This window comes from Ambystoma mexicanum, chromosome 4q, assembly GCF_040938575.1.
Source record: "Ambystoma mexicanum isolate Mex_15411 chromosome 4q, UKY_AmexF1_1, whole genome shotgun sequence".
Classification (NCBI taxonomy): Eukaryota; Metazoa; Chordata; class Amphibia; order Caudata; family Ambystomatidae; genus Ambystoma; species Ambystoma mexicanum.
The window spans coordinates 1,133,589,345-1,133,603,791 of record NC_090928.1 but is presented as its reverse complement, the minus strand read 5'-3'; the positions used below and the strand labels follow the sequence as shown (position 1 = coordinate 1,133,603,791).

The 14,447-nt window shown below is 47.2% G+C and overlaps 1 protein-coding gene across 1 annotated transcript in view; it reads left to right on the top strand.

Annotated features, from left to right (window-relative positions):
* The window catches only part of WDR43 (WD repeat domain 43), a 489,892-nt gene that overhangs the window by 269,672 nt on the left and 205,773 nt on the right, over positions 1 to 14,447 (top strand). The window contains exon 9 of the mRNA XM_069608719.1: positions 14,241 to 14,327. Coding sequence (XP_069464820.1) covers positions 14,241 to 14,327 — 87 coding nt within the window. The remainder of the gene's footprint in view (positions 1 to 14,240; positions 14,328 to 14,447) is intronic.

Below are 14,447 nucleotides of genomic sequence, written 5' to 3'. Positions count from 1 at the left end.
AGGTGTAGTTGTTGGGTGATGGCTGCTTCCTAGTGATAGGTGGAGGCGAGGAAATCATTTGGATGTTTCAGTCTGGTGGGTGGACACCTAGACTGGGCTCTGGCTGCATTAGGCATGAGGGACGATTATGCCAACAACTGGCCGGTATGTGCTCGGCTAGCTGTGTTTTATTAGGGTGATGAGGTGATCATGGAGTCGTGTTCGTATGTGAACAGCTAGGCCAAATTAACTGGGGTATAGCTGTGTTCTGGTTGAATGATGGTGTATAGTAGAGAGTAGGCGTAGTGGTGTGATGTGGTTATCAGTATAAGCGCTTGAGACCAGGCACGTGAGCAGGACACACAGTGGGGATGTACATAGCGACATACAGATATATAGTGACAGGATGAATACAGGTGTATATATGGAATAACGGTGTATATATGGGATACAGGCGCACTCACCTGGTCTCAGCTGTAACATCCATGCCCTCCACGACATTCACTCGTCCGTCCACTCGTCCGTTCTAGTCACCCTATCCATTATATCTACGCCTTTATTTTCTTTGCTCGATCAACTGACATTGTTTACTGTGTCCATTCACTCCGTTTAATCCATCAACTCCATTCACTCCAAGCATTCCCTCTAATCCGTCCATTATGTCCTATCATGCGGGTGTGCACCAGGTAGGACAGCTTCGTTGTGTGATTCGTCATTCGGTTGTTGGGAGGGGGGGGGGGTTTGGACACATCTTTGGGTGGTCTTGGGTGTTATGAGCCACGTTTTCAGTAGTTTGCAGAATGACTAGTAGTCTTGGGTGAGTCTGTGGGGTGGAAGCGATTTCCATAGAGAGGGGCCCAAGGCTGAGAACGAGGATCCTCCTATCCTGACTGAGTTGGTGTTTGGTATCAATAAATGGAGGGCGGAGCTTGATCTTAGAGTGTGCGGTGGGGTTTTAGCTTGTCTTGCAAGTATAGAGGGCTGGTCTTGTGCACTGCTCGGTGGGTGATGCATAGGGTTTTGAAAGTGGCCCTTCGTCCAACTGGGAGCCAGTGATGAGTTCTGAGAGCTGGAGAGGTGTCTCTTAGGACCAGTGCTAGTAGCATTTTGGCTGCAGCGTTTTGTGCTTTGTAATTTAATGAGGTGGTATGCCCGGACTCCGAGATAGAGGGAGTTTACGTAGTCCAGTCTCGACATTACAATTGACTGAAAATCAGCAAGTCTGTTAGGAAAGGAGAGGTAGGGAAAAATGCATATAAGAATTTTGAGATGGTAATGACAGGAGTTGGATACATTGTTGATTTGCGAGAGAGGGCTAGGTCAGAGTGCATCCAAGTTTTTTTTTTACTGTGGCAGAGTTGGTGGGTGGATTGCCCATGGATGTGGGCCAAGGTATAGGGTGGGGGAGACGCTTGGTGTTGCCACACACCACAATTTGTTTTAGTGGGGTTTAGAAGGAGGTGGTTTGTGGTCAACCAGCGATCAATGTCAAGGAGGCGGGCTGCGAGGTTGGGCTGAGAGTTGGAGTCTGAGTTGAGGAGTTTTAGGATTATTTGAGCGTCATCGGTATGGTTAAAGCACAGGATATTGTGCCGGCGAATTATTCCAGGGAGGATGGACATATAGAGGTTGAACAGGAGGGCTGATGGGCGCTTCTTGTGGTACTCTAGTATTGACTGGTCGAGCGGTTGAGGCAAAGGTGGGGAGAGGTGGGTTATTTGTTTCCTGTTGGGGAGGAGGCTATCCATTTGAAAATTTCCACGGATTCCTAGGGAGTGGAGGCTGTCAAGTAGGATTGAGTGGTTAATTGTGTTGAAGGCAGCAGAGGGGTCTAGGAGAATTAGTGCAGCGCATCCTGCGGAGTCTGCAGTGATTTTAAGATCGTCCCAGATTGAGGCCAGAGTGGTTTCGTCTGTGTCATGGTCTGAAGCCTGATTGTGCGGGTTCCAGGAGGTGGTTTGATTCAACAAAGGCATTTAGTTGGGAGTATGCGTTTAGATCGATTAGTTTTGCAAGGAACCTGGTGTTTGAGATGGCGCGCTAGTTTTTGGGATCGAGGGGGTCGAGGGATGTTTTTTTTTTTTTTTTTAGTACAGGCTTGACATGTGCAGTTTTGAAGGCGTCTGGGAAGATTCCCGAGCGGACGGAGTCATTTAGGATGGTTCTTGCATACTCTCCTGCGCAGGTGGATGAGAATATTTCTTTGAGGACTGAGGCGGGCAGTGGTCCAGGGGGAACCAGATGGTTTTCGAGCAGAGAGAAGGTCAAGAAATTTGTCTCGAGATTGGTGTGAACGATAGGAAAGGGGGTGCAGTTGTTGCCTTGGCGGGCTGGGGTTTATTGATGGGGCGGATGGATTATGTGGCGGTGAGAGGGCAGTTTGTTAAGAGAAGTTATGTCGAGAGCAGTAGTGTAGAAGTGGAGAGAGAGAGCGCGAGTTGCAGAGTGATTGAGATGGGGTGGATTGGGCTGAGAGGTACAGGGCGGTTTGACCAATTCAGACAATTTTGGGGAGTTCCTTGTTGCGGTTTCCACAGTTGAGAATTCGGGAGTTGTGGGCTTTTTTAGCTTTTCGGATTTCGGCTTTGTAGTGGCGACGGTGCAGGGCGAGGGTGGATTTACTCAGGTTGATTTTACTTTTCCGCCACTTGCGTTCGAGGGATTTAATCAGTTTCGCAGTCATCAGTTCTGGAGTAAACCATATGGGATAAGGACCACAGCGAGAGGAGGATTGGCAAGTGGGGGTGAGCGGTATTAGTGAGATATTGAGCCAAGAGTCGATGGTTAAGGGTTCATTACGTGCGATGGTTGAGGGAGGTCTTTGAAGCAAAGCTTTGGCTAGGTCAGGGAGAGGATCTTTAGTTCCACCATTTGTGGCAGAGGGGGGCAGCTGGCTCAAGGATGGGCATGGAGGGAGGTGAGCGGATGGTGAAAGGGACAATGAAATGATCAGACCAGATGAGAGGTACAGGGGGGATTAGATGTATCTGGTCGTGGGAGCTAAAGATGGCATCAAGAATGTGTCCTTTAGTGTGAGTTGGGCCGTTCATGTGAAGGCAGAGGTTAAGCACGTCAAGGCAGTAGACTGAGTGGTTCATGGGGGTGGTAGGAATGTCAAGCCAGCTATTGAAGTCCCCTAGAAGAGTGAGAGGGGGTGGTTTACTTTGGTGGCTATAGAGTCACAGAGGTTGGTTGTGAAATGTCTGTCATTGCCGGGGGGGGGGGGGGGGTGTCTGTAGATTAGGATGCTGTGGGAGAACGTCGGGGAGTGGTAGTTTGATGAGATGGTATTCGCAAGGAGTGATTGTCTGGCAGTCGACGAGTGAGATGGAGAAGTGTAATTTGAGAACGACTGCTACTCCACCTCCTCTAGAGGGTCTGTTGAGTGGGATGACGGAGTAGTCGGAAGGGGTGGAGTGGGGGTGGCTGGGGGTGTGTGGGTGGGGAGGCTTCATGAGCAACAGGGGCAAAGTCGTCGGAGAACCAGGTTTCCGTGATAAAGACTTGGTCTGGATTGTCGGAGGCGAGGAGGTCAACGATGCTCTGTTTTTCGCTACAGAGCGGCATTAAAAAGGATGCATCTTACATCCTGGAGGCTGTAGTGGTGGTGGTGGTGGTTGTGGGAATTGAGGGCCTGACGGGGAACGGTGGCGGAGGTAGGATGGAGAGGGACTGGGTAGGGTGGCAGCGGGATCTGGGAGGTGAATGCTGCCCATCGGTCGATGGAGGTTGGGACGAGTAGGCGGGCGGAGGAGGGAGTGGGCAGGGGGAGGACTGAGTTTGACGGGTGGGCAGTTGGGCAGGGGGGTTTGGGACTGGGCATTCACAGGTGAATCATATGGGGCTAGGGATGCTAGGTGTGCTGGGTGAGAAGTCGAGGGAGAGGGGTTGGAAGCCGGTGGCGGGCGGGAGGGAGGGAGGTGATGGTTAGTGGTGAGAGATTGAGGGATGGGTCGAGGTAGGAGGGGTGAGGAGTAGTGGGAGATTGAAGGGGACCAGGCTTGTTTTCTATTTTTCAGGGGTTTCAGTGCAGTTGGTGTGTGTGAGAGGGTGGGGTCAGAGGGCGATGGAGAGGCGGCTATTGTTCCTGCCAGGGCGAGACGTGCAGTTTTTAGGTTGGGGGATGTTAGTGGGAGTCGACGGGAGGAAGGGGTGGGGGGGGTGGAGGTGGCTCTGCGCTGGTGGGTGGGCGGTTCAGTGGTGGCATGGGGGGGGCGAACTCTGGGGTAAAACGGGTGAGGGGGGAGTGTGCTCTGAGGTGGGTGGAATGGACGGGAGAAACGGAGGTCAATGGATGGTTGGCGCGCCATCGGGCTCCTCTGGCTTTGAAGTAGGATAGTGGGTGGGTTGAGATGGGAGTGGGAGGAGTTAAGGGGAGCGACGTGCGAGGCTTGCCAGAGTGAAGTTCTCATTTTGGCTTTAGTTGGGAGGGATGGAGTCATGGCGAGGCGCAGGGGAGTTGAGGCTTGGTTGTAATGTCAAGAAGTGGAATTCAACACAGTGGGTTCACAACACAGTGAAATTAATGGAGTACACTTATATCGCTTGACTTTAATATGTAACTGCACAATTGAATACAGTAAAACTTTAGTGGACGCTCAATGTTGTTGGGCAGACAATCTAGATGCAAGATTCAACACGGACGCTATTACCTTTTTTAATCTTTTTCTTTGACATACTCCTAAATATTAATCTAAATGCTACAGTAATATGTCAATGTCCAGTGTCCTAGCTATTTTAGTCACCTGAGGGTGTAGGAAGTGTCTGTACCATCCCAAATGGGTACTTGCTGATTTAGAGAAACTAAAAGGAATCGAAGTGATTTGGCCGCGGTAGAAACTACCGCGGCCGTACCGTTCGCATGAGAAAGGTGCGAACTACCAAACGTTCATACCTTTCTCATGCGAACACACATACATACTCACAGCCACACACAACACGCCCCCCCCAAACCCACACCCTCAGCACACCCCCAACATAAACAAACCCCACTTACCTTCATCTTCACGCTGGGTTCCTGCAGCGCTAGCTCCCTTTCACTTCAACCGGCGCCACAGGGTCCTTTTTATTTTTAAACTGAAGGCTGCAGGGGTGTCCCCACAGCCCCTGCTCACTATACCATAAAGTTTAGTGAGCGGGGCGATGCGGATGACACCCCTCCATCCCCCGTTTTTTTGTTTTCATTTTTTTTTCTTTTCAATGCTACCACCAGGTTCGAACCTTTGGTGGTTACATTTTTAGAACTTTTGGTCATTGCGACCATTTTTTGACCGTCAAATCGGACTATACCACTAAGTGTGTATTTTGGTGTGTATTTGTGTTACTATTATATTGGCCCCTTCTGAAGAAGGCTTACTCAAACTGACTGTAAAATAATAATAAATTAATAATTGTTTAATCAAGAAACCTTGTGTGTAAGAGTTTATTTGAATACTTGTCACTTTAAATTTCTCTAACTCACCTACAGCTCACATTGACCCCTCTTGAGATAAGCCTGGCTGTTCAACACGCTACCAACCTGTGTAGTACACGCCTATACCAAAGGTTGGGTTCCTATTGCCAGGTGGTCAGGGTTGTTGTAGTGCACCCAAAGGGTACTGCGTACAATCTTGCCTAACAGTAGGAAAACATAAAACCCTGCCACCAGCCATTTAATTGTAAAAAGGGTACCATAAAATTGTTACATGAGAAACTAGACAAAGGGGATTCTAAGTAACCCCTCCAGCACCTTATTGTAAGAGTGCGTGCTGGGTCTAGAATGTTACAAATGTAAGTAAAGTCAATTTCACTTCACTGCTCTTGCAAACAGTAGTTTATCCAAGAGAACGTATTTAAACCTTTGGGAAATCTGAAAGACTTCCCTGTGCCACTGAACTGAAGGTGCTTTGTCGCAATGTAAAAGATGCCTATGGAGTTTGTCAGGCTCCAAAACCAATACAACCACAGAGTCCAAATCACACAAAAACGAGAGGGCGGGGGGAAAGGGTCTCACTCTCTCCAGGTTAAAAATGAAAAGTCCTAGAGTCCAGTAAAAGTGCTGGCTGTCTCTAAGGTAGAGAGGAATTGGCACATTTCTGGGAATTCTCCCTAACAAACCCCAAGATGAACTTTGCTGGAAAAACTCTCCCTGCTGGCTGTAATTCTTAGCTACTGCTGGAACCGAGTGCCAGGGATCAGGAAACCCAGAATAGAGTGCATCGTCTTTCAGCCGGACCAGAGCTCCAGGAAGATCTTGAGGACCTTCCCGAAGCAGGACAATACAAGTCTGACTCACCTCCAGAGTGCTGGACCCCAGAAGCAAGGGAAGCCCATCAAGTGTCCAAGAACTGCGGTGGCGCTATTGACCGATTGCTGAAACCGCAAAGTGCAGCTGAATTGGAAAGAGCCCATAGCTGCCGACAACCATCAAACTGCATTGCTGGAGTCCACCAGACGTTCTCCCTCTTGTCCCCACGACTGAGGCACAGGAACCCAGGATCTGCAACACTGCAACCAGAACAGAAGCCAGCTGGATCTTCTTACTGTCTTGACTTAAGGGTACTTGCATCTTTTGTCTGCCACTTGTTTGATCTCACTGGAGACTTGCAGTAGCTGCTTTTTGCATCTTTTTGCAGAGTTTTTCAGCTCTGCCCTTGTTAGGGAGAATTCTCATAAATGCGCTAATTCCCTTCACCTTGGAGACCCCCCAGCAACCTTTCTGGATTTTGAGGACTTTTTCCCCCCATTCTCTCGTATTTTGTGTGTTTTACTCTTGTGTTCTTTGATTGTGGAGTTTTGGACCACTCTATAGGCATCTTTTCATTTGTATCACATAGCACTCTCCGTGCAGTGACGCAGGGGAAGCCTTTTAGGCTGTCCCAAGGTTTAACTACCTTCTCTTAGATAAACTGTTTCCCAGAGACAGTAAAGTGAAATTGACTTTAATAGTCTTTCCAAATTCCTAGACCCAGCACACACTATCTTACAATAGAGTGCTGGAGGGGTTACCTATTATCCCCTTGTTAGGCAGAATTACATGCAGTACCCTCTGGGACCACCACACACAATTAGGACTACAGGTGTAAGCCAAACCAACCTTTGTTAGGAGTCTGTACCACACAGTTTTTGGTAACGAGCTGAGCATCCAGGCTTGTCTCAAGAGGGAATATGAGCAGTGAAAGTTATTACACAGAGGTCTTTCAATCGCAGTGGTTCAAGCAGACACCTACATTCAAGGTTTCTTGATAAAACACTTATTAATTTATTACACAATCATTTAGAATACATTCACTACAAGAGGAGTCAACTTAATATTATATACCAATACACTGCAATACAAAACTAGTTTTTTGAGACAGTTTGAGCGCCCCTGAAATGGGAGCCAAATGGCAGTTCAGTTACGTATAAGTGAGCAAAAGGCATAAGGTAAGTAGAATAGATCACATATACTTGTTTAGACAGTGCAAATAATTTCAGTTCACCAAAAGAGTTCAATTCAAGTCAATAGGCCTAGGCTAAAGCCAATGGGCTAGTGTTCTGGATAGGAAAGAGCAGTTCTGATATCAAATGGTAAAGTCTTTGCAAAAGTTTTCAGAAGTAGTTTAGGTGAAAAAGAATCATACGTTGGGTCACAAGCTGATTAGGACTGCACGTTTGGAAAGTTTCACAAACTTTCACTGCGAGAGTGGCATTCTCTCAATAGGGTTGACACAGTACCTTAATATGAAGAAACAAATGCAGCTGAAGTCGTTGGTTACTGCAGTTCCTGCATATTTCACTGTTCCTGAGCCTCAGTCGTGGGGACAAGAGGGAGGACGTCGGGGGATTCCTGCACGGGATCGTCGAAGAACGCAAACAAAATGGGAGTCACTTCAGTGCCAGTAGCTGTAATTCAAGCATACAAGCTGGTGTCCCTCTCCCTGGTTAATCCTAACCAGCCTTGAGAATGGTATCCAGGTGGCTTACGAGTTGATTGGTCCCACCAACTCAAAAGGAGAAGTCGTCCTTGAAGGGGCTTCTCTGTCGAGATGAACTTGGCAATTCGGACCTGCAGCAGGGCTTCACCGGGGCAAACCAACGGTCCAGGAGTTGTAGCAGCCGTTCTCTTCCAGCTCTTGTTCGGTTCTTTCGTTCCAGTGGTCGACTCTGCTTTCCAGTCCAAGAGACTTGCCTTTTAAACAGTTCTCTCCCTTTCATTCCAGCCTAGCTGTCACTCACCCAGCAGGTCAGTCAGCCAATTAGGCCAGAGTGCCTTTGGGTCTCCTAGGAGACAAAGCACAGGGGGGTTTCGGGTACCTCCCTAACTTCCTGCCCACCCCAGACACTCGGGCACCAGAGGCGGTCTTCAGTCCTGAAAACCGCCAAAGGCATACGAACAAAGGGACCAAATCTGGTTTGGCGCGCAGACCGAACACTAAAAGGACCTTTCCAAAAAGAAAGAGCGAAAAAAGACCGGGACCTGATTAAACAAAGGGGATTAAGGCACCATCTTGAAAAATATGGCTACTGTGATTTTTAGCTACCGGTGTTCGCGGTCAGGAAAAATCATGGTAGTTCGTTGTAAAACCACTGCCACCAGCCTTTCCAATAGGAAAGGGTAGCATTTGACTGCTAGATGAGTATTTCGACACAGGGGATATTATGTAACCCGTCCAGCACTCCATTGTAAGATGGTGTGTGCTGGGTCTAGGAATTAGGAAAGATTAGTGTAGTCAATTTCACTTTACATTCTCTGGGAAAGAGTAGGTTATCCCAGAGAAGGTATTTAAACCTTGGGACAGCTTAAAAAGCTTCCCTGGGTCACTGCACTGAGGGTGCTGTGCAACACACATGAAAAGATGATGCCTAATGGAGTGGTCTAAAACTCCATAATCAAAGAACACAAGTGTAAAACACACGTCAAAATATATGAAAGTGTGGGGAAAAAAGGCTCACTCTTTCCAGGTAATAAAATAAAGTCCTCAAAATCCAGCAAAGTTGCTGGGGTTCTCTAAAGTGAAGGGAATTAGCACATTTATGAGAATTCTCCCTAACACCCATATGTCTAGAAACTCGTGTAGCAGTCAAATACTACCCTTTCCTCTCAAAATGGCTGGTGGCAGTGGTTTTACAACAAATTACCATGATTTTTCCCGACTGTGAACACCGGTCACGTTAAATCGCAGGAACCATGTTTTTCAAGATGGCGTCTGAGCCTCCTTTGTTTAAACGGGTCCCGGTCTTCTTTTTTCGTCATTTCATTTTGGTAAGGTTCTTCTAGAGCAGGGGTCTCCAAACAGTCGATCGTGGGTGACCGGTAGCCCGTTTGAGCCTTTTCAGTCGCTTGCGGCTAAATGGACAGAAAACGCTGTCTGGAGCAAGGAAGTGCTTTGGCAAATCACCGTGCAGCATATGTCAGTGCCACATAGAATGAATGCTGTGATTGGCCAGAGCACTTTCCTTGCTAAATGCTGCACTCCCATTGGCCCATAGTTTGCCACTGAGCGTGCTGTTGATGTCGGTGGCCCCTGCTGTAGAGCTGTGCTGCAAGAAATGTGCCGGCGGACCTGCAAGAAATGTGCCCGTGGACCAGCGAAGAACTCTGAAAAGGAGGCGGAGGCATCCAGCTTTAGGCAATGACAGCGTCGTATTAGGAAACGGAGGCATCCCGATTTAGAAGGTACGTTTTTGGGAGGGTCAGGAGAGGTGGTTTGCTGCTCAGCTGCATTTTGAAAACGAGTAAAGGACGAAACAGACATTAAGCATGATGCCTCCATTTCTTCCTGGGTTCGATTTAAGTCACAGGAGCCAGATTATAAACGCCAGGCTCCAGAGAGCAAGCACTGTTCATTTCGGAAGTGTGCCAGGCTGAAATAATGTCCGTGTGAAATACTGTCATATGGACACCGTTTCAGCCTGGAACACTGGGGAAATGAGCAGGGATGGCTCACTGGAGCACTGCCGTTTCTGTGCTTGTTTGTTGTGTGGGTGACAGCTGGGGGAGTCAAGATAAGGTGGTTGTTAGTTAAAACGGCTCTTCCTGCACTCCCCTTGCCCGCAACCACCTACTTCCATGGAGGCTCCTTTTAACGCGAAAAGCTCTGTAAATGTTGTGGCGCTCTGAAAGACACCACTACAGAGGGGTCCCGCAGAATGCATCCAGTTGAGGGCCTTGATTTGCGATTCTCAGTTTCCTCTCCCTCTCTCCTCCTTACTCATCTCCCTTCCCCTCCTTTTTCTCCCTTCACCTCCTTTCTCACATGCTTTCCTTCCTATCTTCCTTCCTTCCCCTCTGTTCCCACATCATGTACTTCCTTCCTCCTCTCCTTCCTTCCCCTCTGTTCCCACATCATTTTCTTCCTTCCTCCTCTCCTTCCTTCCCCTCTGTTCCCACATCATTTTCTTCCTTCCTCCTCTCCTTCCTTCCCCTCTGTTCCCACATCATTTACTTCCTTCCTCCTCTCCTTCCTTCCCCTCTGTTCCCACATCATTTTCTTCCTTCCTCCTCTCCTTCCTTCCTCCTCTCCTTCCTCCTCTCCTTCCTTCCCCTCTGTTCCCACATCCTTTTCTTCCTTCCTCCTCTCCTTCCTTCCCCTGTTCCCACATCCTTTTCTTCCTTCCTCCTCCCCTTCCTTCCCCTCTGTTCCCACATCCTTTTCTTCCTTCCTCCTCCCCTTCCTTCCCCTCTGTTCCCACATCCTTTTCTTTCTTCCTCCTCTCCTTCCTTCCCCTCCGTTCCCACATCCTTTTCTTCCTTCCCTTTCTCCTTCCTTCTCTCCTCCCTTCCCCTTCGTTCCCACATCCTTTCCGCCGTCCTCTCCTTCCTTCCCCCTCTGTTCCCACATCCTTTCCTTTCCTACCTTTCTACTCTCCTTCCTTCCCCACATCCTTTTCTTCCTTCTCCTCATCCCTCCTCTCACGCCCTTTTCCTTTCTCACATCCTACCCCTTGTCCCTTCTCTACTCCTTTCCCAAACCAGTGAGGAAGTCTGAAGGGGAGAAAACAAGTTGTACTTTGCAAAGCTGAGAGAACAGAAACACACAAGATTATCTGAGGTGCGGTATGTGTGTTTTAAAGTTCATATCAGAGCTTATATTGAAACTAAGATTTAACAGAGGGCACTCTGTACAATAAACTGAGGAGTTTTCCATCCCAGCGAATGTGTCTGGTTGGTGTATGACTCCTGCCACAGCGCATAGAAATAATTGGCCCACTCTGACCCTGAGTCTGAAGTCCCTATTTGAGATCCACCCCTTATGCTTCCCTGGGATAGGATAAAGCAGGGCTGGGCAAAGCATGCAAGCTCTTGAGTGGAGTTGGTGAGTGGCTCTTAAATGAGCGTTTGGTTTTTTTTGTGCAGGGAGCTGTAGCTGCCCTCACTTGGTGCTGGTGTACTCGGTGACAGCCTTGCTGAAAGAGGAGAGGGCTTGAAAGGCCAAAGCTGTTTTGGCATGTGTAGAAGTAGTAAAGAGAGTGGGGACCAAAAGCAGAATGTGAGGAAAGATAGCTCAGCATGTTAGGCGACTGTTGCTGAATTGTTATGTTTTAGACCTGAATCAAAATCCATTGGCTTTTTTCCTTATTCTAGCTGCACACAGTGCTCTAAAATGGCTTGTGTTGACCTGGGGTTGGGCCTGGCCCCCTCGCTCAGGGTCAGAAATTCTGCCCATGAACAAAAACAAACTTGGTGCCCATGTGTGGGAGGGCATGAGATGGCTCATTGTTAGCCACAGGAGACACATTTATAAACGGCAGGGCTCCAAAGAGCAAGCCCTGCTTATTTCCCATGTGTGCCAGGGTGAGAGTGTTCATATGAGATTGCTATTCCCTCTATGTATAAGAGCAAATAAACCTCCCCAAAAAATATGGGTACAAATTACTTGCTGCTTATGAACATCCCCACTGCCAATATCGCCCACTAGTAGCTCTCCACTATTGGCCCTCAACTACAAGTAGCTCCAGCTAGCGTAAAGGTTGGAGACCCCTGTTCTAGAGTCTCTGCGCGCCAAACCAGGTTTGGTCCCTTTGTTCCTACGCCTTTGGCGGGCTTCAGGACTGAAAATCGAGTGTCTGGAGTGGCCAGGAAGTGAGGGAGGTGCCCGAAACTCCCTGTGCTTAGTCTCCTAGGAGACACAAATGCACTCAGGTGTGATTGATTGGCTGACTGTCTGACACAGGACCCTGCTGGGTGAGGGGCAGCTAGGCTGGGATGAATGGGAGGAAACTTGATAGAAGGCGAGTCTCTTGGCTTGGAAGGCAGAGTCGACCACTGGAATGAAAGAACCGAAAACGAGCTGGAAGAGGACGGCTGCTGCAACTCCTGGACTGTTTGTTTGCCCGGTGAAGCCCTGCTGCAGGTCGGAATCGCCAAGTTCATCTCAACGGAGAAGGCCTTCAAGGGCGACTTCTCCCTTTGAGTTGGTGGGACCAATCCACTTGTAAGCCGCCTGGCTTCAATTCATGGAACTGGTTGTATTTTCCTCGGAGTGCTGCAGGAAATCAAATGGCCGGGGAGAAGGACACCACATAGTGTGCTTGACTACAGCTACCGGAATTTAAGATTTGCCTCTGCCAGCTTTTTGACCAGTCCCAGTGCAGGAGTCCACCGTCCTCCCTCCTGTCCCCACGACTGAAGCTCCGCGAGATCTGCAGGAACAGAAGTCTTCAGCTGCATCTTTTTCTTCATTGTAAGGTACTGTGAAAACCCGACTGAGAGAACTTGCCTCTCACTGCGAAAGTACTTGAAACTTTGGCAACTTGCAGGCCTAATCAGCTTGTGACCCGACATATGAATCTTTCTTTAACAAACTACTTCTGAAAACTTTGGCAAAGACTTTTCTGTTTAACTTCCAGAACTGCTTTATCCTATACAAGACTTTTGCCCAACCTATTGCATTGAATCAACTCCTCTGCTGAACTCAAACTATTTGCACTGTTTTAGAGTAACTGTAATAATTGTTTTATTAACTTGTGCCTTTTTGCTCCTACTTCAAATGCTCTGAATGCCATATTACACCCCCTTCAAAGTAGTTTAAATGCCTCAGAACCTGATCTTGTGAAGTACTGAAGTATATTTTTGTGATATAGATTGCCTCCTTCTAGTGAATGTTTTATAAATGACTGTGAATTTTACCAAGAAACCTTGAGTATAAGAGTTTATTTGAATACTTGTAATTATAGACCTCTGTGTAACACCCTTGCAGCTCACATTCCCTCATGATATAAGCCTGACTGCTCAGCAGCACTACCACAAAACTGTGTAGTACAGACACAGGGTCCCAAAGGGTACTGCATACAAACTTTGCCTAACAGCCCTTCACAAGCGTTATAGCTTGTGGCCCACCAGTTATTATTTTTACTACAAACTCTAATAACCTTGTGCAAGACTTTTGTGCTATCTAAAGAAGTTCCTCAGCTCCGTAGACATTGTTCAAATTGACTATGGCTGTCCTGGCTCCCTGCAGACTCTTCTGACCCATTGACTTTGTTTCGAACTCTCCCTTGTAGGTGGTACATAAGTTTAACTTGTATTGCTGGAAACATCTAATCTAGACTTCATCGGGCGATTGAAAAGTATTCACATGCTCTGAGAATCTGTTAACCTTTTCCTTCCCTAACCTTTCCACAACCTCAGTATTTCATGAAGTACAAAAAGTGATATATCAATGCCAAAACGTGTCCTAGTAATTGAAGTCACCTCAAGGTGTAGGGAGTGGGTGTGAGGCATCCCAAAAGGCATCTACTTGCTGATCTTAAATCTGAGGAAGTGTTGTGAAGTGTATTTTTATTGTTGCATATTGCTCTCTTTAAAGAAGGCTTATTTAAAACTGATTGTTGCATAAATATTTTACTAGAAAACCTTGGAAGTGTGATTTGTATACTTGTAATTGTGCATCTCGGTGTTACACTCTACAACTCACATTTACCCATCTTGAGAAATCTTGCTGCTCAGTCACTCTAACTACTTGTGTAGTATAGACATATACCAATAGGTGTTACCTATAACCAAGAGGACAAGGCTGGTGTTGTCTCCCACAGGGTTACTGTGTCAAATCTTGCTTAACGGATGTGATGTTTATCATTAGGTTAGAAAACTTGTCAATAGTTGGTGCTATTGAAACACATAATTCGGCAAACACTTGCCCCAGTTTTTACCTGAGTGATATTCTCTAATTGAGCAGTCCGATCATATCGCTCGTTTTAGATTACATCTATGCAAGCAGCAGTTGAATGACTTTTAAACAGTTAAAACATATTTTTACTAATGTTCATTATGCTACATTTTCTTTTTTTTTTTTTTTCAGACACCAAAATCTGGTGAGCCACGCAAATGTTTAATAAGGGACACACAGAAGAGTTTAATACTAAGAACGGAAACAGCAGTAACTAAAGTAAGTTGGGAAGATATTCTAAAATAGTTAGCTGCCTACATGTTATGTTTTCTAGGTGTAAGGATAATAATTTCAGGTGTGTATACCAATTTCATCCTGCTTTGTCACGACTGCTTTCTA